Source organism: Mauremys mutica, chromosome 12, assembly GCF_020497125.1.
Source record: "Mauremys mutica isolate MM-2020 ecotype Southern chromosome 12, ASM2049712v1, whole genome shotgun sequence".
Taxonomy (NCBI): domain Eukaryota; kingdom Metazoa; phylum Chordata; order Testudines; family Geoemydidae; genus Mauremys; species Mauremys mutica.
The window spans coordinates 3,117,221-3,140,318 of NC_059083.1; the positions used below are offsets into that span (position 1 = coordinate 3,117,221).

General features: G+C 61.0%; 2 protein-coding genes across 4 annotated transcripts in view; both read right to left on the minus strand.

The window, feature by feature from the left end:
- LOC123345793 (endothelial zinc finger protein induced by tumor necrosis factor alpha-like) overlaps positions 1 to 23,098 on the minus strand; it is a 1,203,704-nt gene that overhangs the window by 800,317 nt on the left and 380,289 nt on the right. The gene's annotated exons all lie outside the window — the stretch shown is intronic.
- LOC123346401 (bromodomain-containing protein 2-like) lies at positions 7,938 to 22,059 on the minus strand. Of its 3 annotated transcripts, none has more exons than XM_044983779.1 (12): positions 20,804 to 22,059; positions 16,821 to 17,121; positions 15,596 to 15,733; positions 15,361 to 15,502; positions 14,852 to 15,066; positions 14,106 to 14,477; positions 13,499 to 13,627; positions 13,134 to 13,379; positions 12,133 to 12,359; positions 10,015 to 10,325; positions 9,277 to 9,399; positions 7,938 to 8,875 (listed from the first exon to the last, which is right to left on the minus strand). In XM_044983779.1, exons 1-12 carry the CDS (start codon positions 20,830 to 20,832, stop codon positions 8,745 to 8,747), a joined length of 2,364 nt encoding a protein of 787 aa, XP_044839714.1. In that variant the 5' UTR covers positions 20,833 to 22,059; the 3' UTR covers positions 7,938 to 8,744. The 3 variants fall into 3 exon arrangements, with proteins under 3 accessions (XP_044839714.1, XP_044839715.1, XP_044839716.1); XM_044983780.1 differs by lacking the exon at positions 20,804 to 22,059 and adding an exon at positions 16,221 to 16,317 and having other exon boundaries at positions 16,980 to 17,108; XM_044983781.1 differs by lacking the exon at positions 20,804 to 22,059 and adding an exon at positions 16,221 to 16,317 and having other exon boundaries at positions 16,821 to 16,865.

Below are 23,098 nucleotides of genomic sequence, written 5' to 3' on the forward strand. Positions count from 1 at the left end.
ACCTCCGCTGGGTAGCCGGCGTGTGCATGCCCAGGGTGCGAATGGCGATTCGCCCATCTTTGAGGGTCTGAATCCTCTCGTCTGTTTTTTTTTTTTTTTTTTTTAAAAAGAGGCCCTTGGTGTCGAACGGGAGGTCCTGCAATGTGTACTGGACCTCGGGCGGCAAGGTGGAGGCCTGCAGCCAGGAAATTCTCCGCATGGTCACTCCCGAGGCCAAGGTTCTGGCTCCTGAGTCTGCTGAGTCCAGAGAGGCCTGGATGGAGGACCGAGAGGCTTTCTTGCCCTTCTCAATAAGGGCTGAGAATTCCGGTCGGGAGGTCGTTGGTACCAGCTCCGTAAACTTGGAGAGTGAGACCAAGGCGTCATACGTATAGCGACCGAGGAGAGCCAGTTGGTTGGCAATCCGTAGCTGGAGGCCACCGGCCGAATAGACCTTCCGGCCCAAAAGATCCATCCTCCGGGCCTCCTTCGATTTTGGTGCTGGAGCAAGTTGCCCATGGCGCTCCCGGTCATTCACGGACTGTACCACTAAGGAGTCCGGAGCTGGGTGCGTGTACAGATACTCGTACCCGCTGGGGGGAACCGAGTATTTCCGTTCCACCCCTCGAGCGGTGGGCGGGATGGAAGCCGGCGACTGCCAGATTGTATTGGCATTTCTCTGTATGGTCCTAATGAAGGGCAAGGCCACCTGCAGCGGGACCTCAGCTCCAAGAACGCTGGTCATCGTCCTCCGCGACCTCCTCGACAGGGAGGTCAATAGCATGTGCCACCCGTCGAAGCAGGTCCTGGTGGGCACACAGGTCAATTGGTGGAGGGCCCGATGTCGATGCCTCTGCCACCGCCTCATCCGGTGATGAAGACGAGGATAGGCCCTGGACCATGGCTTCCGGAGGTGGTTCGTCCACGCATTGCGAAGCCTCCGCGTGCGTGGGATGATCTCCCGCTACCGGTGGCGGCGGTTCCTCTCCCAAAGGTGATGGAGGAGGTCTGCTGACCGTGGCTTCCGGCACCCTGTGGTCGGAAGCTCTGGGCTGCTGAGTGACGGGGACCCCTTGAGCCTCGTGATAGGCCCAGGGTGTCCAGAAGCCCCATTGTTGAGGTCCGTGGTCCTGGCCTTGGGGGTCGGCGCGGAGATCACCACCGCTGCCCGCTTGGGAGGCGACTGAAGGTTGGCGGGAAGGCCACGGGGGGGCAGAGGCACTGAGAGACTGCGCCATCGATCTGTCCCTGGAAGGTGCCGGTCGTCGCGGTGCTGAGAACGAGACCGGGACCATCGACTGCGCGGGTGCCGGGAGGTCGACCGAGATCGCGATCATCGTCAGTGGGAGCAGCTGCGCGATGATCGGTACCGGGAGCGGTACCGGGATCCGGATCTCCGGCGGTACCGACGGTCGGGTGACCGGGACCGGGATCGTCTCCGGGAGTGCGACCGGTACCGCGAAGTGGAGCGGTACCGGGACTGCGACTGGCGCCGAGATGGAGAACGGTACCGGGATTGTGATCGGTGCCGGGATCTGGACCAACGAGAAGGTGAACGTCTCCGGGATCGGGACCGGGACCGGGACCTGGAGCGCCTTCTGTCTCGTCTGTCAGGGGACGGGGGCCTCATGATGGCCGGCTTGCCCACTGACTTCACAGCCCGCACTGGCGGTGCCGGGGGCTGTAGGCCTGATGGCTCTGTGAGCGCCATCAGTTCTCTTGCCGTCGAGAATGTTTCTGGCGTCGACGGGAGAGGCAGCTCGACCACGGTTTGCACCGGGGAGCAGGGTGGTACCGGACTCGATGGCTCTTGCGGTGCCGGAGTCAACGTTACTGTGCATGGCTTGTGCACCATCATAGTCGGTGCCGGAGGTGCCGGCGGTGGCTGGGTGAGCGGCCCCGGTGCCGGAGGCTTGGAGGTTGCCTGCGCCGGCTTGCGCTTCCTCGCAGGAGAGAGGGAACGGTGCCGGGACGCCGGTGCTGGCTGCTGCTTCTTCAGAGTCTCGGTGCCGGAACGGCTTGGGACCGCTGGTGCGCTCCGCACCGAAGAGGACTGTTGAGCTGCTGGTGTCGGCACCGTAGGGCTAAGTGCCGACTCCATCAAGAGCTGCTTTAATCTAAAGTCTCGCTCTTTCTTTGTCCTCGGCTTAAATGACTTGCAGATCGGGCACTTATCTGCACGATGGGACTCTCCGAGGCAGCGCAGGCAGGAGTCGTGAGGGTCTCCAATCGGCATGGGCCGCTGGCAAGCCGAACAGGGCTTAAACCCCGGTGCCTTGGGCATGAGCCCGCACCGATTCGGGAAAAAGAGGGGCTAAGCCCCCCCGATTTCCCTTAACTACTAACTAACTAATCTAACTATACACACTAAATTACACTAAGAACCAGAGAGAAGCTAGGGTTGTGGAGGTCAAGGAGCACTCCACTGTTCCAACGGCCGTCACGGGCGGTAAGAAGGAACTGAGGAGCGGACGGGCCGGCTGGGGTATATATCCAGTGCTATAGCGGCGCCACGCCAGCCGACCCGCCGGAGTTGCTAGGGTAAAAATCTTCCAAAGAGCCGTGCACGCACGGCGCACACACCTGACTGGAATGGATAGGAGCAATCACTCAAAGAAGAACAGGGGAATATGGGGCAGGTGCAGGGAGATGGTGTCACCTCTGTACGCGGCCCTGGTGAGAGCGTCACTGGCTGCCGTGTCCAACCCTGGCGTTGGCCCTGCGGAAAGGCTGAAACGTGAGCAGGGCTCAGAGGGGAGCCACGGACGTGCCTCAAGGTCTGGAGAAGCTGCCTGTGAGTGAGCGACGGAAGGAGCCTGTTCTGTGCACAGCTCAGGGTGACCTGTCCCGTCTGTAAGGACCCCCCAGGGAGCCGATTGCTGGGAGCAGGGGGCACGTCCGTCTCCCAGACAAAGCAGAACAGGAGCCAGGGGCTGGGGCTGACCTGAGATGACCTCAGACTAGAAACCAGGGTCACGTTTTTACCGGGGGGGCAGAGGGGGGAACCACTGCGACGGCTGAGCCGGTCAGAGCACGTTGCTCTCCAACCACAGCCAGACCCTGAGACTGGATCTGCACAAACAGCCCCTGGAGGGGGGAGCCCCACTGAGTCCTGCGGGGGGGCAGGAGTCCACCCACCGGCAGGGTCCAGGCTTTGGGTTAAAAAGGTGTTTTAAGAACGCTGCGTGAATGGCTGGAACATGCAAACCCCGAGCTGGACGGAACTCAGAGCCCAGTCAGTACAGAGGCTGGGAAACAGGAAGTAAATGGCAAAGAGAAAACGGTGACTCACCTCTCGTAACTGTGGCTCTTCGAGATGTTGCTCACGTCCATTCCAGGCAGGTGTGCGCGCGCCGTGTGCACGGACATGGGGAAGTTTTTCCCCAGCAGCTCCCAGCGGGTCGGCTGTGGAGCCCCCTGGAGTCGCACCTGCCTGGCACCGAATATGTGACTCTGCCCACCCGGGGCCCCTCAGTTCCTTCCTGCCGGCTGCTCCGACAGGGGGAAAGGGGGCGGGTGTGGAATGGACGTGAGCAACACACCTCGAAGAACCACAGTTACAAGAGGTGAGGAACCGTTTTTATTTTCTTCGAGTGATTGCTCATGTCGATTCCAATCAGGCGACTCCCAAGCCTGACCCGGGCGGTGGGGTCGGAGTGAAGGAAACGCAGACTGCAGCACCGCTCTGCCGAAACCCGCGTCGTCCCTGGCGTGCTGGACGATGGCGCAGGGCGAGGTGAAGCTATGCACCGAGGAGCACGTCGCTGCCCTGCAGATTTCCTGGATCGGGACCTGGGCCAGGAACGCTGCTGACAAGGCCTGGGCCCCGGTGGAGTGTGCGGTGAGAGCTGGGGTCGGCACCCCGGCCAGCTCACAGCAAGTGCGGATGCAGGACGTCATCCAGGAGGATATTCTCTGAGAGGAGACCGGGAGGCCTTTCATCTGGTCCACCACCGCTACGAAGAGCTAGGTCGATTTCCTGAAGGCTTGGTGCGCTCGATGTAGAAAGCCAGGGCCCTGCAGCCATCGAGGGAATGCAGCTGCTGCTCCCGGGGACCAGCGTGCGGTTTCGGGTACAAGACGGGTAGGAAAATGTCCTGGCTGGGGTGGAAGTTCAACACCACCTTGGGGAGGAAGGCCGGATGCGGTCTGAGCTGCACCTTATCCCCATGCAAGAACGCGTAAGGCGGTTCTGAGGTGAAGGCCTTCAGCATGGAGACTCATCTCGCCGACATAATGGCACCAGGAAAGCCACCTTCCAGGAGAGATACAGGAGGGAGCACGTGGCCAGCGGTTCGAACGGGGGCCCCAGGAGCCTCAAAAGGACCAGGTTAAGGTCCCAGGCAGGGCAGGTTGATGGATCTGAGACTGTCCAAGCACTTGAGAAAGCAACCGACCATCAGGTCGGCAAAGACAGAGGGGCCAGACACAGCCGTGTGGAAGGCCGAGATGGCAGCGAGGTGGAGGACGCCGCCGCCAGGCCTTGCTGTTTCAGGTGCAGGAGGTACTCCAAAATGAGGGGCACCAGTGCCCGGATGGGGTATGAGCGGCGCTGGTCACCCTAACACGAAAACCTTCTCCACCTCACCAGATACGTGGCTCTAGTGGAGGGCTTCCCGCTGCCCAGCAGGACCTGTCTTACGGGGTCCAAACACAGCAGCTCCAGGGGGTTCAGCCACGCAGGTTCCAGGCCGTGAGGTGGAGGGACCGCAGGTCGGGATGGCAGAGGTGACCGTGGTCCTGCGTGAGCTGGTCGGGGAGGAGAGGTAGCGTGACCGGTACGTCTGACAGCTCCTGCAGCGTGATGTACCAGTGCCGGCAAGGCCACACCGGCGCTACCAGAATCACCCTCGCCCCATCCCTGCGGACCTTGGCCAGGACCTTGTGCACAAGGGGGAACGGAGGGAAGGCGTAAAGCAAGCGACCCGTCCAAGGAAACAGGAACACCTCCGTGAGGGAGCCTGGGCCAGCGTAACACAGGAGGGTTTATTGAGTGTCTGAACCCAACACAGGAAACTCTCCGGGCCTCAGGCCTGGCCTCCCTCAGCCCAGCACATCCCAGTCCCCCTGCATCCAGGGGGGCTCTGCCTGCCCCCCCTCTCCAGCCCAGCATCTGAGATCCCCGGCCCCAAGCCCTACCTCTGTCCATTGTCCTCTCTCCAGGCAAACAGGGTCGCCTGGGCCTCCCCTCTTCTGTCCTCTGGCCGGAACCAACTGGTCAGGTCACCGGGGTCCTCTCCCCGCAGCCCATTGTCCTCCCACTGGCCAGACCCGGCTGTGACTCCAGAGCTGGGTCTCCGGGTCACCAGTTGCTGGGGTCTCCGTCCTCCAGCCCATCGGCTGGGATCCCAAGTTCCCTCTCTGCTCCTCTGTACCAATAAACTCCCTCTCCCCTCACCTCTTTAAACCAGTAACACCCAGGGAAACTGAGTCCCACCCCCTCTGCATGCAAATCACTGGAAACAACAAGAAAATCCCCCACTTCGTCACAGGGTAACACCTGCAGATGCACAGCAGCACCAGGGGCCTCATGCTGTCAACCGGAGAGAGGTGTTTCCATAATGCTTGGGAGACCCCTAGCAAAATCACTTCACCCTCCGTAAGCAACTACTATTCAACTCCAGGGCAAGCGGTCTTTGCCAGGGGACTAGCTCTGACAATTCCCTCGGGGGGCCAGATGCCGGAGGGGGGGATCCTCCCTGTCAGAATGCCCTGCGCTAACACATCAGGGTCATGTCGCTGACAGCTCATCCGTCACGGGCAGGCGGCCCTGTGTGGGGGATTCCCAGGCTGTGTGGACACTCAGATGCCAAGGATAAAGGGACAGGAGCGCAATTCCCAGGAGGACAGGGCAGGGGTCACTCCCCCTTTCCCAGCCAGGGGACAGTGTGGCACAGAAGGGTCCCTCTGTTCCAGTGCTGCACCACCCCACAGAGCCCTGTCGCCAACACACATCCTGCTCCACACGCCCTGCCTGGAGACAGCCGGGAGCCCCTTACTCAGCAATGGCCGAGGGGGTCACTGGTTTGGTCGCCGCACCAGGCGAGCGACGGCGCAGGCAGAGCGCTGGACGCTGCCGGGTAGAAACCCCCAGTCCCAGGCGCATGGCGGCAGAAAGGCTCCAGTGAGCAGCAAACCAGCGTGTTCTAACCGTTAGGAATGAAATGGAATCAACCTGCCCCAATCCCCAGGGCCAGCCAGTGCCCATCCCAGGGCTGGAGTGGAGCCAGCGCTCACCAGGGGGGCAGGGCAGAAAAGGCCCCATGTACTAGTGCCCCCCCCCCCCGGGCTGTACAGACCCCGGCTGAGAGCAGGGCTGCGTTGTGCTGGGCGCTGCCCAGACCGAGGGGCTTTGCCCGCAGGAGCCTGATGACAGGACAAAGGTGGGATCTCCCCCCCCCCCCCCCACACACACACGTTACAGCTGGGAACAGAGCACGGGGGGGGGGGGGGATTTACCCCACTGCACACAGCCCTGGCTCCCAGCCACCCCCTGCTGCCCCCTTGTGGCTGTCTCCCTGTTTGCACGAAACCCAGCAGACAGCGCCCTGGGAATGGCTGTACAAAATCCTGGGCTGCAGTTTGGTTGCAATAAAAAAAAAAAGTTAGCTCACACCCCACAACTGTTCTTAGTTATGGCAACTTTCCTCCCCTCGGGTGCTGCTGCCAGGCCAGGCCAGCACCAAATTCTCTGAGTGACCAGCTCTGCCAGCCGGAGCCCTCCGCCCTTGGAATCCTGGTGCTGGTGGCAAAGGAGCCTGCACCAAGCTGGGCTGGGGCTGGACCGAAAACGTGGGGCCATGGAGCTAAAATCCCCTCTCCAGGGTGACGCAGCTCAGCCGGCCTGAGCCCAGCAGAGTCGGGGCTGGGCCAACAGACGAGTTCTCCAGCCACCTGGCTCCCGCCCACCCGAGGTGTTCAGCGATGGCAGAACCCGCCCCCCAGGGCGCATCTACAGGGCAGTGCTGCCCCCAGGCACGTGTCAGCGCAGACACAGAATCACAGACTATCGGGTGGGAAGGGACCCCAGGAGGTACCTAATCCAACCCCCTGCTCAAAGCAGGACCAATTCCCAACTAAATCATCCCAGCCAGGGCTTTGTCAAGCCTGACCTTAAAAACCTCTAAGGAAGGAGATTCCACCCCCTCCCTAGGGAACCTGATCCAGGGCTTCCCCACCTTCCCCCCCCCCCCCCCCCCAGCACAGCCCTGACCCAATCCTGGCTGGGCCCCAGCAGAGCTCTCAGGAAACCGCCCCAGCCTGATTTAACCCTGGCAGGCTGGAGCCTCCACCCACCCCCTCGGAAGCTGTTCCTGGGGTTCATTGTCCTCATGTTGCGGAGGGGAAGAACCTGCCCTGTGGGGGGTGCTGGGAGGGGCAGGTCTGGGGCTCCCCCCACTGGCACCACTGCCCCAGGCAGTATGTCTCAGGAGGGGGATGTGGCAGCACCAGCTCTGAAGCCAAAGTGGGGGCTAGAGCCCCCACCTCCATCCCTGGCCAGAGAACCCCCTTGCATGCCCCATGCCAGGGGCCAGGCAGCTGGGAAGAGATGGGATGTGCTGGGAGACCCCAACACTGACCCCAGCCCCCAGCATTTCTGGCTGGCCCCGTTCCCAGCTCCCCCCTCACCCCCTTCCAGCCCGAGGGCTCACGGCTCAGCTGTCGCAGGGCACTAGAGCTGGGAGGGCTGTTTCCAGTGGGGTCGGGGGGGGGGGGCGCCAGGCCCTGGGGGGCTGTTTCCAGGGGGCGCGCCGCAGAGCCCGGGGCTAGTCCCAGCTCCCTCTACAGGGGTTGGAGGGGGACGGGGTCAGTGATTCAGGACTCTGGGGTTCCATCTCAGCAAGTGGGGGTGTCTAGGACTCCATCCCACGCCTGCCAGGGGCCGGGTGACCATGTCCCAGGCCCAGCGGGCACCGAGGAACGAGGCCCGGGCAGAGACCTGCAGAGAGAACGGGAACTCCAATAATATTTTCTTTATTTACATGTTCCAGGCTGGAAAGGTCAGAACAGCTGAGCCCGCCCTCGGGGTCTGACGGGGCGGGCAGGGGACGGGGAGGGAAAAGGAAGGAGTAGAAAACAATTGTACAGTCAACATAAAAAACAGCCCCCCTCCCCTCCCCGCCCCCCCCAGTAAGGAGCATGCTGCCCGGGCCGGGCCCCCGCGGGCTCTGTACACTGCAGTCCTGGAGCCGGGCGGGCGACACCCGTCTCTGCAGGGCCTCGCGGCCCAACCGCTGCTCAAATAAATAAACAAACCCTCCCCGGAGAAGGGGACGAGGCCATCGGTGGGACGTGAGATGGGGGGCCAGCGATGCAGCCCAGAGCACGTGAGGGGCTTGCGGCTTCCGTCTGTCCGGCCAGCCCCCCCCAAACCTCCAGCCCCAAGAGCAAATCCAAGCGTGGAGACTTCCAAACCCTTTAAAACCCAAACTCTGCGCTGGGAAAAGCTCCCATGCGTCAGAACCAAACCAAACCAAACGGTAAAACCTGGCTGGGGTCGCGCTGGGGCCTGCACAGGCTGTACCCGGCAGGTGCCTCTACGCCGACAACCCCCAGGGGCCTCCGAACTGTAAACACTGGGGCAGTGCCCATGTCCGTGAGGGGGCAGTCACTGGCACCCTCCCCCACCTTGGGGGTGCTGCCTGCCGGGTGGAGCTGCTCAGTCCGGTTCACATGGGGTCCGGTCCCGCAGAGCCTCTTCTGAACCTGCCCACGCTCCCACCCGGCTGCGATGCCGCCCGCCCACTGCCATCGCCGCCACCGCTCTAGCCGGAATCCGAGTCGCTGGTGTCAGAGGACGAGGAGCTGGAGCTGCTGCTGCTGGAGTCGGAGCTGGAGCTGCTGGCGCTGAGCCGCGACACGGGCACCTGCTGGGCAGACTCCGGCTTCTCGTTGGCTGCAGGGGAACAAGGGAGCCGGTCAGCAAACAGAACACGCACTTTATCCTGCGCTGGGAGCCGGGCTGGGCTGGCAGGGGCTGCAGGTCGGGAGTGAGGGGCACTGGCAGAGCTGGGAGCCAGGCTGGGCTGGCGGGGGGCTGCAGGTCGGGAGTGAGGGGCACTGGCAGAGCTGGGGGGCAGGGCTGGGCTAGCAGGGGCTGCAGGTCGGGAGTGAGGGGCACTGGCAGAGCTGGGGGGGCAGGGCTAGGCTAGCCGCGGCTGCAGGTCGGGAGTGAGGGCACCAGCAGAGCTGGAATCATTCCCCCTCACCCCGCTCCGAATCCCTGCCTCGCGGACCCCAACGCTGACGCCCCACAGAGGGAAGGCAGGGACCTCCCGCCCCCTGCCCAGCACTCACCCTTCTTGGGGGGCTTCTTGGTGGAGTTGAGCTGGCCGCTCACGTCCTGCAGCCGCTTCTCCAGCTCCCGTTTCTTCTCCAGCGCCAGCTCCTCCTTCGTCTTCCCCACCGGCTTCTTCATGGCTGCAGCGGGCAGGACAGACGTGCTCAGAGAGCTCCCCGTGGCTGGCTGGCCTCCCTGAGCCCCCTCTATGCCCACCCCGCCTGGGGAGCAGACAAGCCCACCCCTGCACTCAGCCCCACACCATCTCTGTACAGTGCGCGCAGGGGCAGAGCGCACTGCTCCCCAAGGCCCCCCCATCCCTCGTAAGGCATACGGGGTTGTGTACAGGCAGGACGGGGGGGGGGGTCACTGCTGAGATCTTCCCTTCCCCCCTGGCTAACTCACTGCAAGGCTCCCAGGCATCCCCCTCACGCTAACCCCAGAACATCCCCCCATGCTCTCACTGGGAGGCACCCAACCCCCTAAGCTCCCTGATTTCCCCACCCTAACAACTTCATCTCCCTCCACCCTTGCTGCAAGGCTCCCAGCCCCCCAGCTCGTATCTAGTGCTTCTCTGCCGTAGGTCTTGGGGCGCTTTCTCGACCACGTCTATACCCCCGGCAGCAGGGCAGGGCCTCTCTCACGTCAGCACCACGAGGCTCTGGATGGGGGGGTCTTTGGCAGGGGACAGGAACTGAACGCAGGGCTCCCACATCCTAGGCCAGAGCCCAGCCTGGGACCACCCCCCCACTCACTCTCGCTGTAGGGCTTGCGCGGCTTCTTGCGCAGGCAGGACAGCACGTAGCGCTCCAGCTCCCGCAGGGTGGAGGGCTTGAGGGTCTCGAAGTCGATCTCGATCTCCTCGGGGTTGGAGTCGCGCAGCGAGGGCTCCCGCGACTGGATGATGTGCACCACCCGCCCCAGCTTCTCCCCCGGCAGCTTGTTGATGTCCAGGCTGAGCTGGCGCTTCTCGTCGTAGGTCATGGGCTTGCTCTCCTCCTCCTCTTCCGAGTCGTAGAGCACGGGGGGTGCCGGCAGCGCCGCCTTCGACACCTTACTGGAATTCCTGGGGGGGGGAGGAAATGTCAATCATGGCCAGATATCCCTCTTCTGGGCCACTGTGTGCCACAGAGCCAGCCCTGCCACCCACATGGCCAGAGTGGAAATCAAAGAGAACCTAAGCGGGAACTGAAAAAGCAGGACAAAGCTTGTTTATCCTTCTCCAATCTCTGAGGAGAACTTAGGTGCGAGAGAATCAGATCTACTGGTTCTTTTACATTTCCAAGACATTTGAGGTCATTTTACTGAATTAAAAATCAGTCCAAAAACATGTGCCTTTTTAAACTGCATTCCAATTTCCATCAAAATAGATCACAACCAATCTAGTAAATAAATGCATCATTCCCAATTTCTTTGCACAATAAAACACGCAATATAATGGCTTAAATAAAAATGTAGAAATCTACTGTTTCTTCGTGAACTGCAAAAAGTATCACCAAGTTTAGCATAAAGCTTATATTCAGTTACATAACATAGGAACGGCCACACTGGGTCAGACCAGACGTTCATCTAGCCCAGTATCCTGTCTGCCGACAGCGGCCAGTACCAGGTGCTCCAGAGGGAATGAACAGAACAGGGAATCATCAAGTGACCCATCCCCAGCTCCCGGCAAACAGAGGCTACAGACACCATCCCCGCCCAGCCTGGCATGGTTAGACCTATCCTCCAGGAACTTATCTAGTTCTTTTTTGAACCCATTTATACTCTTGGCCTTCACAACAGCCTCTGGCAAGGAGTTCCACAGGTTGACTGTGTGTTGTGCAAAAAAAAAATACTTCCTTTTATTTGTTTTAAATCAGCTGCCTATTCATTTCATTTGGTGACCCCTAGTTCTTGTGTTAGGAGGAGTAAATAACACTTCCTTATTTATTTTCTTCACACCAGTCATGATTTTATAGACCTCTAGCACATCCCCCCTTAGCCGTCTCTTTTCCAAGCTGAAAAGTCCCAGTCTTATTAATCTCTCCTCATACGGCTGCTGTTCCATACCCCTCATCATTTCTGTTGCCCTTTTCTGAACCTTTTCCAATCCCAACAGATCTTGTTTGAGATGGGGGGTGACCACATCTGCACGCAGTATTCAAGGTGTGGACGTACCATGGATTTATATAGCAGCAATATATTTGTCTGATTATCTCGTTCTTAATGATTCCCAACACCCTCTTAGCTTTTTTGCAAATCAACATGTTTTAATGGTTCTCAACTAACAAGAATGACCCTCTGTAGGAAAAGAACTAAATACAATGGCAAAACAGGATTTCAACCCAGATTTTCTGCTTCTTGATTGAAATCAATCCACCGTGATGGCCACAAATCCACCTCCTGTGGGTATCGCAGGAGCCAGTCCACCACCCAAGGCCTCTGCTGTGGAACTCATGTGGGGCTGGGGGCGCAGGTGGAAGCGGAGAGGTGAGCAACACCCTTTGCTCACACCCCGTCAGACACACCCGTCAGGAAGCTGAAGCTGCTGAGACGGGGATTCACGTGGAAGGGGAGAGGTGCTCACACACTGAGGTGCTCCTGGGGACCCTGGAAGCCCCTGTAGCCACAGTGCGGGGACCCCAGGAGCTGCCCACTGGATGTCAGACCCACGCTGTGCCAGGAGCAGCTAAGCCCAGCGAGGACCTGTACCCCCACCCAGCCAAGGGAGTCGGCGGCAGGCAGCCGTCAGACAGGCTTTGGCTTGTTCACACAAGGTCATCGCCATGGTCGATCCGCCGGGGAAAGAGTCATCACGCAGCTGCCCTCGCCACTCCCCAGCTGGTTGGGGCACGGGCTGCCCTGCCACCTCCACGTATCCCCACCCTGCTCACTTGGTGATGCTGCTGCTGCTGCTCCCGCTGGTCCCTCCACTGCTGCCCCCTGCCTTCTTGGCCTTCTTCAGCTGGCCCTGGCGTGCCCGCGCCTCCTCATCGCCTCCCCGGCCCTTGTGCTTCTCCGATTTCTTCTTCCTTTTCTTCTCCTTCCTCTCCCGCTTCTTTTTGGGCTTGGAGACCGGGCCCTGCGACAGGGCGGCCAGCTGCTCATGCACTGCCCGCAGCTGGGGGGAGAGACAGACACCAGTGAGAGGGGACCCAGAGACACGAGGGGGCTGCGAAGCCGAACCCTGCACAGGGCGGCCAGCTGCTCATGCACTGCCACAGCTGGGGGGAGAGAGACACACCAGCGAGAGGGGACCCAGAGACGAGGGGGCTGCGAAGCCGAACCCTGCACAGGGCAGCCAGCTGCTCATGCACTGCCCGCAGCTGGGGGGGAGAGAGACACACCAGTGAGAGGGGACCCAGAGACACGAGGGGGCTGCGAAGCCGAACCCTGCACAGGGCAGCCAGCAGCTCATGCACTGCCCTCAGCTGGGGGGAGAGAGACACACCAGTGAGAGGGGACCCAGAGACAAGGGGGCTGCTAAACCGAACCCTGCACAGGGCAGCCAGCTGCTCATGCACTGCCACAGCTGGGGGGAGAGAGACACACCAGCGAGAGGGGACCCAGAGACACATGAATTCTCACCAGCTGCAGCTGGAGAGGGACGACAAGGAGCAGAGGAAGGGAGCTCAGCACTAGCCCAGAGACAGGGCTCCCGTGCAAGGGGGCCAGGACACAGCCAGTGAAGATAGCACCCTGCCTGTGGCCAGGAGGGAGATGGAAACGAGAGAGACAGGGAGGAAGACACCACTAGGGGCAGAGGGAGGCAGGGAGACAGCACCCCACGGAGGAGCTAAATGCTGAGTGGAGGGACCCAGCCAAGCACTGCCGCCCCCCCCCAAAAGAGAAGGCGCAGCCTCCACACCCGTATAGTCAGGGTCGACGGCCTCACCTGCTCCTGCAGCTCCGCCAGCCGGTTGGCGCGCTCCTCCTCCGAGTCGGAGCTCTCCTCGCTCTCCGACGAACTCTCGCTGCTGCTCTCCTCGTCGTCCTCATCCTCATCTTCGTCCTCATCCTCGTCGTCGCTGGACGACTCCTCGGAGGAGGATTTGGAGAGGGCTCCAGACAGCCCGGCCGACGGCGGGTTGGTGTCCAGGGGCTCATCCGGCATCTTGGCATAGCTGAACTCGAACACGTCCTGTGGGAGGGCGAGGGAGGCCAGGGTTAGCGGGTGCAGTGGGGAGACAAAGGCATGCTGAGTCCTGGGGTGGGGGCGGGGGGAGGGGAAGTGCCACCTGGCCCCGCTGCCCCACTCACCTGCAGCTTGCGAGCCATGGCCACGACGTCGTGGTCGGGCGGGTTGTACTTGTAGCAGTTGGAGAACATTAACCGGACGTCGGCAGCAAATTCCTGCGCGTCGTGGTAATCCCGGTTCTCCATCTTCCGCTGCACCACAGGCAGAGAACACAGGGTGAGCGGGGGTGGCTGCACCAGGGAAGGGGCACAGGCCCCCCACCCCCGAGGTTCTCCCCAGACTGGGCTGCAGCAAGGGGGCTCAGAACAGCCCATCAGGCAGTTACCATTGGCCAGAGCCTACCAGACACTGCTGGGGGCAGGACAGCCCCCACCGCCCGCGAGGAGGGGCAGGGTCTCAGGCTGCCACACGACACCTTCCACAGGGCGATCCGGCAGGCTCCCCAGTGGGGGACCTGTCTCCTGTGACCCGCACCAGGAAGGCCTCAGCTCACACCTGGATGGCACGGAGGTTTCTGGGATGCCCCCTTCCCAGGGCCAGGTCACGGGCTGTACTTCAGTGATGCCTTGGTACTAAGCTCTCCCCCAGTCCCCAGAGGAAGACTCCGGGGCACACCCGGAGGTTCCCCAGCACCCTTTCCCTCCCTCCCTGCAGAGCCCCCAGCCGCACCTTGACGGTGCTGAGATCCATGGGGCACTTGATGATCTCGTGGTAGTCGTGCAGCCCCAGGGCCGAGGCGTCGACGGGCTTGTAGAAGGGCCAGGCGTAGGCCGCGTGCTTCTTGGACACCAGGTCCTTGAGGATGCCGTTGCAATACTTGAGCTGCTCGGACAGCTTGCCCTTCTTGGAGGTCTGGTGCTGCTGCGAGTCGGGCAGGTCCTTCTTGGGGGGCTTGATGGGGCGCCCGCTCTCCCGCCGGGTGGGGATCTTGGCCGCTTTGGGCTCCAGAAGGGTGGCCGACGGGGACGACTCCCCGCTGGTGGCGATGATGGCTGTGGTGGTGGGGGTGGTGGTGTCCGCTTTTCGCTTCACACCCTTCTTCTGTGGGGCAGGGACAGAGAACATGAGCAGTGCGCTGAGCAAAGCCCCCCCTCCCCCACCCAATTTCATGCCCATACAGAACCAACTGAAACCCCAAACCACCCAGCACCTGTCCCACGCGGGACAACTGCAGAAACCCCACCGTCCTGCGGCCCAAATGCGAACAGCACCCCCACAGCCAAGTATTTTCTGACCCCCATGTGGCCAACCGCAGCCCCTCCCTCCAGGTCTGCAAACACCACCCCCTCCACAGCAGGACAGACTGCAGATGGCTCAACCCAGCCAAACCCCCCTGCCCCACCAACCCCCCTGCCAGTCTCACCAGCTGTTCACTCGACCACCCCCAGCCCCACACCAGACAGGTGGGTGCCTACCTTGGCCACGGGCTGCGTGGGCGCGGGCACAGCCAGCACTGGCTGGCAGGCAGCGGAGTGCAGTGATTTGAGAAGCGGTGCTGAGATCACCGAGGGGTGGGGGATACTGAGCACAGTGGTGGGGATCTCAGCGCTTGGGGTGTAGAGCGAGGCATGCGAGACCGAGGAGACTGCGGGCACTTGGTGAGCTGCAGTGACTGCTCCTGCCAGGAGAGCTGGGGGAATACGCAAGCACCAGTTAGCACCAGCACCTGGGAATATAGTCACCACCACACAAGGACTGGCCCAGTGTCACAGCTGACCATGGAACCCAGGAGTCCTGGCTCCCAGCCCACCCATCTCTAACCACTACACCCCTCCCCCCCCCCCATTTCCAGACCACCCTTCCAGGGGGACACTCATTCCTCCCTGTCTGGGATCTGCTTGCCCCCACACCAGAGCTGCTGCCTACTGCCCCCACCCCTCCAGAGCAAACTCCGGCTAGTCTCCCCGTCACAGAGCGCACGTACCTGCCGCCCGGGAAGCCCCCTTCTTGTGGCTGTTCTTGGCCACGGTGATGACAATCTCCTGCTCCTCTGCAGGCATCTGAGCCACTTTCTGCAGGAAAATCTTCTCCAGGGTCTGGGCCATCAGCACAATGTCATCGGTGGGCTGCAGGCCAAGGCAGAGGGAGGGATTAGAGGGGGCAGGGGAGGGGCCCACGGAGCAGAGCACTGCAGGGAGGGCCGGCTGGCTGGCTCTCACCTTGTTGTAGATGTAACAGTTGGTGAACATGGTGTTGAAGTCCTGCATGCACTCCGCCGCCCCCCAGTAATAGCTGTTCTCCAGACGGCGCTTGATGGTCCCCATGTCCATGGGCTGCTTGATGATCTTGTGATAATCCTGCCGGCAGAAGAGCACAAGGGGCCAGGAGGTCAGTCACAAGGCGGGAGCCCTACAACAAGGATCCCAGTCACACCCGCGCCCCAGAGGCACACGATCAAGGGAGGGTGGTGGCATCTCAGTCCAGAAATACCCAAGAGGAGCTCACGGACGCAGGAGCTGTGTAATGTCACTCATGCACACACATCTCATTCCGGTTTCTACACTCAAGTCACCTGGCAAAGGACAGGGGTTGTATCCGCTCAGGGACACTTCCTAGGGTGCCTGCAGTGTTCCAGTCAACGCTGGATTCAGCCTCGCATACAACTCAGGGACGGGGACCCCTGCGCACCCTGGAGCGGAGAAGCCTAAGCTACTGGGACAGCTGGTGACCATGAATGGCTGCGGTCCCAGTGACCCAACAACCTGGACGACTCCAGTCCCAGGCGGGGTGCGACAGGGCTGGGAGACTAAAGCTAAGGAAAGAGCAAACCTACGTGGAATTTACCTCCGGGCTTTAAATCCTTGAGCGCCACAGGTGCACGGGGGGCTGGCGTTTAATATTGGGGTCACGTGATGTCTTCTACAAATTCATGGATGGGAATCTGCAAAACGCATTCAGGGCACAAGAGATTAGGTGGGGAAGTGTCCGGGTTACCTGTAAAGAGGCTGCCTCACCTCATCCCCACCTTTGTAGGGAGCAGCAGGGTGGGGAGGCTGGTTTGGGGAAGCTCCCAGGACAAGCCAAGCAGGCCGGATCTACAGGGACCTGGAGACCCTCAGCTCTGGGACAGCATGGAACCAGCTGAGAGACCACCACAGGTCGGGAAGGAGGAGTTGGGGATGGCACAGCCCAGGCACCTGCAGCTGCATCTTTGTGGCACAGACCCCAGGATGGGACAGTGCTGTCCCTGGGACTGTCAGGCTGGGGGGGTGGGGGGATACTTTAGGTTAGGCCACTTGGTGAAGCAATATTTGACTGAGGCATCCTCCAAACACCCCTGGAAAGGCACACACTCTCCATCAACCGGGGGACAGACAGACACACACACCCCTCCTGCCCTCTGGGCCTCAGTCACTCCCATGCCCAGCCCACAGGGCTCATTACCGGCAGGCCCAGCTTGACAGCATCGACAGGCTGGCGGAAGGGCCAGGCGAACTGATGTTTCCACAGGGCCTTCATCACCACCTTGTGGAGATACTGCAGTTGGTTGGTGACCCTGCCTGGCTTTTTGGGGTTGGACACCTCCGGTGGTGGAGGGTTCACCTGAGGCAGGTGCAGGGCTGGCACCGACGCCATGGTGGGGCTCTCGAAACCCTCGTAGAGCAGTGACGGCTTGCGGATCCGCTTGCCTGGGGTCGACTCCGTCGCCAGGCCCATGAGCCCAGTACTGCCCTCCCCCAAAATCCTGAAATGGGAGCAAAGACACCATTAAAAGGGTAACTCTAGGACTAAGAAGCTCATGCCATCTGGCCCTGGGCCACCAGCACACAGCAACACAGAGCAACAGGGCCTGCAGACACCACAGGGGCAGGACACCTCAGGTGGAGGGAAAGAACTCTGTGCCTGCTGGCGACAGCTACTCTTGGGTCCGGGAAGGCGCTCTTCTGAAAAGTCTCCCCAAAAAACCATTCCTGAAGCAAAGCTGAGAGGCGCCTGTGCTAGTTATACCCCTCCTAGGGCACAATTAGTGCTGGGAAGATTGTGCTGCTTCTCCGAAAACATCCATCCAATACCAAGCAAAAGCAGAGAGGAAAGAGTACTAAGGCAATCTGTCTCTGGGACATGGGTGAATTCTCAGCCACACGCATGCCCAGGGAGAGGCCATGAACTCTAGCCAGTTGCCGCTAGCCTAGGGTGGCATTCCCAACTGTTTCTATGGGAGCACGAACCAAGGGCCTCTCCTAAGGGCCAGACCCCAGAGATCTTGCTGTGGAACACCAACACCCCACACAACACTAGTGTGTCATAGCTACAAAACCACACTGCAAGCACCAGAGAGATTCAGGGCTGCAGAGCCAAGGTTCTGGCACACATCCAGGTTATGTCTGGAAACAAAGGGCGGCAGATTAGCTCCATGAAAAGCCTCATCTATTTCTGTGCCTTCTGGACAGGACTGTTCCCTAGAAGTCACTGCCCAAGGTCCCAATGGCACAGGGCAGGGCTCTCCAGCAGGATGTGGAAGGGACAGGAGATGGGGACGCCCATGAGGCACAGGTAGCACAAGCAGAAGTCACACCACATGGAGGTCTCCTGCAGCTCAGCAATCTAGCATGGAATCTACTTTAAGGCCAGTCTGACCTCCTGTGAATCCCAGGCTGGTACATTTCACCACTGCTCTCTAATGCAGCGGTTACTGTGCAGCGATGGGTCGCCAGGGCCCACGTTAGACTGCCTGGGGCCAGGGCTAAGCCCAAGCCTCACCGCCCAGGGCTCAGGCTTCTGCTTCAGCCCTGGACAACAGAGCTCAGGTTACAGAACCCCCCAGAGATGAAGCTCTTGGGCCTTTGGCTTTGAACCTCCCCGCTGGGGGCAGCTGCCCCAGCAGGCTCAGATCCTCCCTCCTGGGCTTGTTTAGTCATTTTTGTAGAGAACCCCATCTCCAGTGAACCAAATCACCTGTGCTATACAGACACTCCCCGGGTTACGCAAACCCGACTTACGGAACACCGTAAGCTCTTTTTGGCGCGTAATTGTCAGAGATACATTCCCGACTTGCGCAAACTTCAACTTATGCGTAAGTCGGGGAGCTTCTGTACAGAGCTGTGCTGTGCATAGTAACCAGAGCCGGTCAATGAATACACTCAGGGGAACAGCATCCCCAGGGCCAAACTCGAAGGAACCCGACATCCCCACTGCTCTCCTTAGAGGCACACACAGCAAGGCACTGGCAGGGGCTGGGACTGTGTCACCAGGTTGTTATGGGGCCTCTAATCACAGCCCTGCAAAAACCAGGGGAACCAAACCAGTGTTACAATCCCAGTTCAGAGCTTGCATCCTGCTTAACAAGGAATGGGGGGGGGGGGGGTCACCCTGGCTCCACCCAGTGGGGAGCCCGGATTTCCTATCCCTGGCAGCCAGCCAGAAGCCAACCCGTATCTTGGGATACTGAGATCCCCCTCCCCCATGCTGTGTCTCCAGACAGGGCCTGTGGACAGGCTGATAAAGGGTGGAGGGGCTGGCCCCGGGGAGTCAGGAGCAGCACCAGGGGCCTCATGCCATCAAGAGGAGACAGGTGTTAGGTGTTGTGTTGTTTCCCTAACACTTGGGAGACTCCTAGCAAAATCATCACTTCACCCCTCCATAAGCAACTACTACTCAACTCCAGGGCAAGCGGTCTCTGCCAGGGGACTAGCTCTGACAATTCCTGCCTTCCCTGGGGGGCCAGATGCCAGACTGGGATCCCTGTCAGAATGCCCTGCGCTGACATGTCAGCTCATCTGTCATGGGCAGGAGGCCCTGTGTGGGGGGAGTCCCCAGGCTGTGTGGACACACTCAGATGCCAAGGATAAAGGGACAGGAACCACAGTGCCTCTGATTAGCCAGGAGTAATTCCCAGGGGGACAGGGCAGGGGTAACTTCCCCTTTCCCATCCAGGGGACAGTGTGGCACAGAGGGGCCCATCTGTTCCAGTGCTGCACCACCCCACAGAGCCGACCATCCTGCTCCACACCCTCTGCCTGAGGAGAGCTGGGAGCCCCTTACTCAGCAATGGACCAGGGGGTCACTGGAGCAGGGTTGAAAAGCCACTTGGCAGATCTAGTCCACACCTGAGAAGCTTATTGCTTCTGGTTGGGTTGGGTTCAGTGTCGGGTCCAGCCCAGGCCGTCCCCTTGGGGAGTCTGGAGACAGGCTGAGGTTGTAAGCAATCCCAAAGGGCTGACCTCACACCTGTCCCCTCTCAGCCACTCCAGATAACAAGGGGGCTGGAAGCAGGGATCACCGAGTAGAATCCTCTATGTTGTACAAATCAGAAATGTTCCTAATGACCCCTTCTTCTTGCCTTAACATGAACCCATGAATCCAATCTTTCTACCTCCAGGGACTAGGAGCAACCTCCCTTCTCTCCCAGAGGGGAAGAGTGGTGGGAGCAGGCCAGGGGCAAGCTGGCCACGCACACAGGGCTGACATGTGCCTGACTCACCCTCACTGCAGCCCTCCTCCCTTTGCCACAAGCATGACTGCACAGAAAACTCACCCCTCCCAAGCCCTGACCCCACTCCAATGAACCTGCTGCAAGGCACAACTGCAGTGACAGCACAGCTAAGAAATAGCAGTGGCAGGTCTCAGAGTTCCCATGCACATACCGCCAACACGTGGCAAGTGCAGACCCAGCATCGTCTCACAAAAGGCACCCAAAACACCTGCCAGGACAGCCAAGAGTTGCTCTTCCTTTTGGGGGATGCCCATATTTTAGCATGATAGAAACTGATTCTGTGTAAATAAACCCCAAGCCATCAAATGCATAAACCCCCTACATAATACAGGAACCCCAGAGGCAGCGCACCCCCATTTAATGCATTGTTTCAAAAAACCCACTCCACAAATACACTGGCAGTGCCTGGCACCCCCAATTAACATCAGAAAGCAAGTAGTAGATGATGTTCTCACCCCCTCAGCTCGCAGAGCCGAGCCGCATGCAGTGACCTTAGCAGGCAAGGTGCACACTGGTAAGTGGGGCTAGCACCCCCAATTAACTGTGCATTGCAGAAACACAGGGCGCCAGGCCCCTGGCTACCATACAACAGGATCAAACCCTAGCACAAGAGCGCTTAGAAAGGAATGCTGACCCACAGGCCCCCCATGTCCCCCAGGAACGGAAAGCGAGGGTGTCAATAACTCCAAGTCCTCTAACACGGGACAAGGGGTCACTGAGGACACACCAGTCCCCCCACTAATGACAGCAACGCAAAATGGCTTTGCATATAACACCCCGCAGCAGGCCCCACGTAACAGCAGCGCATCCAAGGCACCCCAACCCACTGCCACCATATCGCCCAGCAATGCCCCCCCCCCCATGGCATACCCCGCCCCCCGCCAATGCAAACCGGGGCCGAGCCCAGCCCCCCGGCAGAGAGCCAGGCACCTACTTGTTGTGGGGATTCACATTCTGCAACATGCCTGCAGCGGCTGCTTTCCAGGGTCTCCCTCCTCCTCCTCCTCCAGGTCCTGGGTCCTCGGCTGAGCCCCCCACTTTGCCAGGGTGCGGGGGCAGGGGCGGGGAAGAGGAGCCCTAGTGACACATGCTGTTCCCGCGCCGCCGGGTGCAGGGCGGCCCGCTGCTGAGCATCACCGACGGAGGAGGACAGGCGGGCGGCTCCCGTCACACGGCGGGGGGGCGGGGAAGGCGCTGGGGAGGGGGACAAGCCTGGCACCCCCTCCCCTCCCCCCAGCGGCTAGAACCAGACGCGGGGGCTCAGGCTAGCAGCGGCCGGGTGCCGGGCCCATGCACAGCCGCGGGGCCGATGTCTCCAGCGAGGCGAGCGGCACCAGCAAGGGGGGCGGGGACCCCAGCACCATTCACCGGGTTTACATGAATGGAAGCGAAGAAAATGGCGGCGGCTGAAGGGAGGGGGATGCAGGGTGGGGGGCCCCCTCTTCGGAGCCCCCGGCGGGCTCCAAATCCTGTCGGGCTCCGGTCAATATAGGGCTCGTTGGGTCCCCCGGCGCCCCCTCTGCCCGTGGAGGCCGGTCCCCGGAAGGATGGTCCCCGTCAGGGAGGCGGATGAAACTGGATTGTACGGAGATCACTGGCCCGGCTCCATCTTGGCTGCCAGGGGGATGGGGCGTTCTGCGAGGGCCCTCGAGGCCGCAGGCAGGGGTCTCTACGGAAGCCGGGGAGGTCCTGCGAGCCCGTCGGTGGTGTGGAGGCGGGGGTTGGGGGCTGCCCGGCGGAGGATGGATCCGGATTGAGTCCGCCCCCTTCACGGACCAGACTTCAACCAGTTCCTTCCTCCTCTTCAGCGAAATGGCGCCTCTCGGCCTGTCCCCGGTCGGCCTTATATAGACAGCGGCTTGCCTCTGATTGGGTGGCAACGGTTGTGACATCACCCCGCCATCCGGGCTCGCCCCTTCGCCGGCTCATTGGGCGGAAGCTTGCCAGACGCCGCGTTCTGATGGGCCTCCATAACCATCAGTCACATTTCTGTTCTTCCCCGCCCCCTCGTCAGGCGCTCGAGCTGCCGGCCTAGGCGGCGCGCGCTGCCATTGGCCAGCGCTGCCATTCGTTGTTGGCTAACTGGCTGCCGAGTCACGTGGGGGCGGGGCGACCGTTGGAACTGGCAGTTGGCTGTTGTTGTGCTGCTCCCCGCGGGGGAGGGGGAGAGGAGGGAAGCGCCATTTTGAGCTGCAGCGAGGAAGAGGGCGGACAATAAAGCGGCTGCTCCCTTCAGACGGCCCCTGCGCCGCCCCACTGCCGCCAGTGCGCCCCACATACACCGCGAACCGCTCCGAAACTCCTGTCACAAACGTGCCCCCGAACGCTCCCCACCCCCAGCCCTGACATCCCCAGCGCCCCTCGCCGCGAGGGACGGGGAAAGGCCCCCGCCAACCTGCCGGTGCCCCCCAACTAACCTGGCACCTGTGCCAGCTCCTGGCGCTCAGTCCAGCCTCTGCTCAGACCCTAACAGCACCGTCCCCTCCCCAGCCGTACCCCAGACATGGGGTCCCCGAAATCCCGCCAGAATCTCATCCCTATGCCTCCCACAATGCTACCATCTCCCTCCCCATCCTGCTCTCGCGCCAACCCCACTCCAGCCCCCCTCAGAGCACGTCAACAGCACCATCCCCCCTCCCAGCCGTACCCCAGACATGGGGGGTACCCGAAATCCCACCAGAAATGCATTCCCCTATGCCCCCCACAATGCTAACAGCTCCCTCCCTCCACCTGCTCTCATACCAACCCCTCTCCAGCCCCCCCTCAGAGCACGTCAACAGCACCATCCCAGCCGTACCCCAAACGTGGGGTACCCGAAATCCCGCCAGAAATGCATCTCCCTCCCCCGCCTGCTCTCATACCAACCCCTCTCCAGCCCCCCCTCAGAGCATGTCAACAGCACCATCCCCCCCATCCCAGCCGTACCCCAAACATGGGGTACCCGAAATCCCACCAGAAATGCATCCCCCTATGCCCCCCACAATGCTAACATCTCCCTCCCCCGCCTGCTCTCATACCAACCCCTCTCCAGCCCCCCCTCAGAGCACGTCAACAGCACCATCCCCCCCTTCCCAGCCGTACCCCAGACATGGAGGGTACCCAAAATCCCACCAGAAATGCATCCCCCTATGCCCCCCCATGCTAACATCTCCCTCCCCCGCCTGCTCTCATACCAACCCCTCTCCAGCCCCCCCTCAGAGACGTCAACAGCACCATCCCAGCCGTACCC

Excerpts from the sequence above, each read along its gene's own strand:
- LOC123346401 (XM_044983779.1), bottom strand. The coding sequence starts at position 20,832 with ATGTTGCAGAATGTGAATCCCCACAACAA. Across the intron at positions 14,478-14,851 it reads CCACGCAGCCCGTGGCCAAG|AAGAAGGGTGTGAAGCGAAA; the intron begins GTAGGCACCCAC and ends CCTGCCCCACAG. Across the intron at positions 8,876-9,276 it reads CAAGAAGCCCCCCAAGAAGG|CCAACGAGAAGCCGGAGTCT; the intron begins GTGAGTGCTGGG and ends GTTCCCCTGCAG.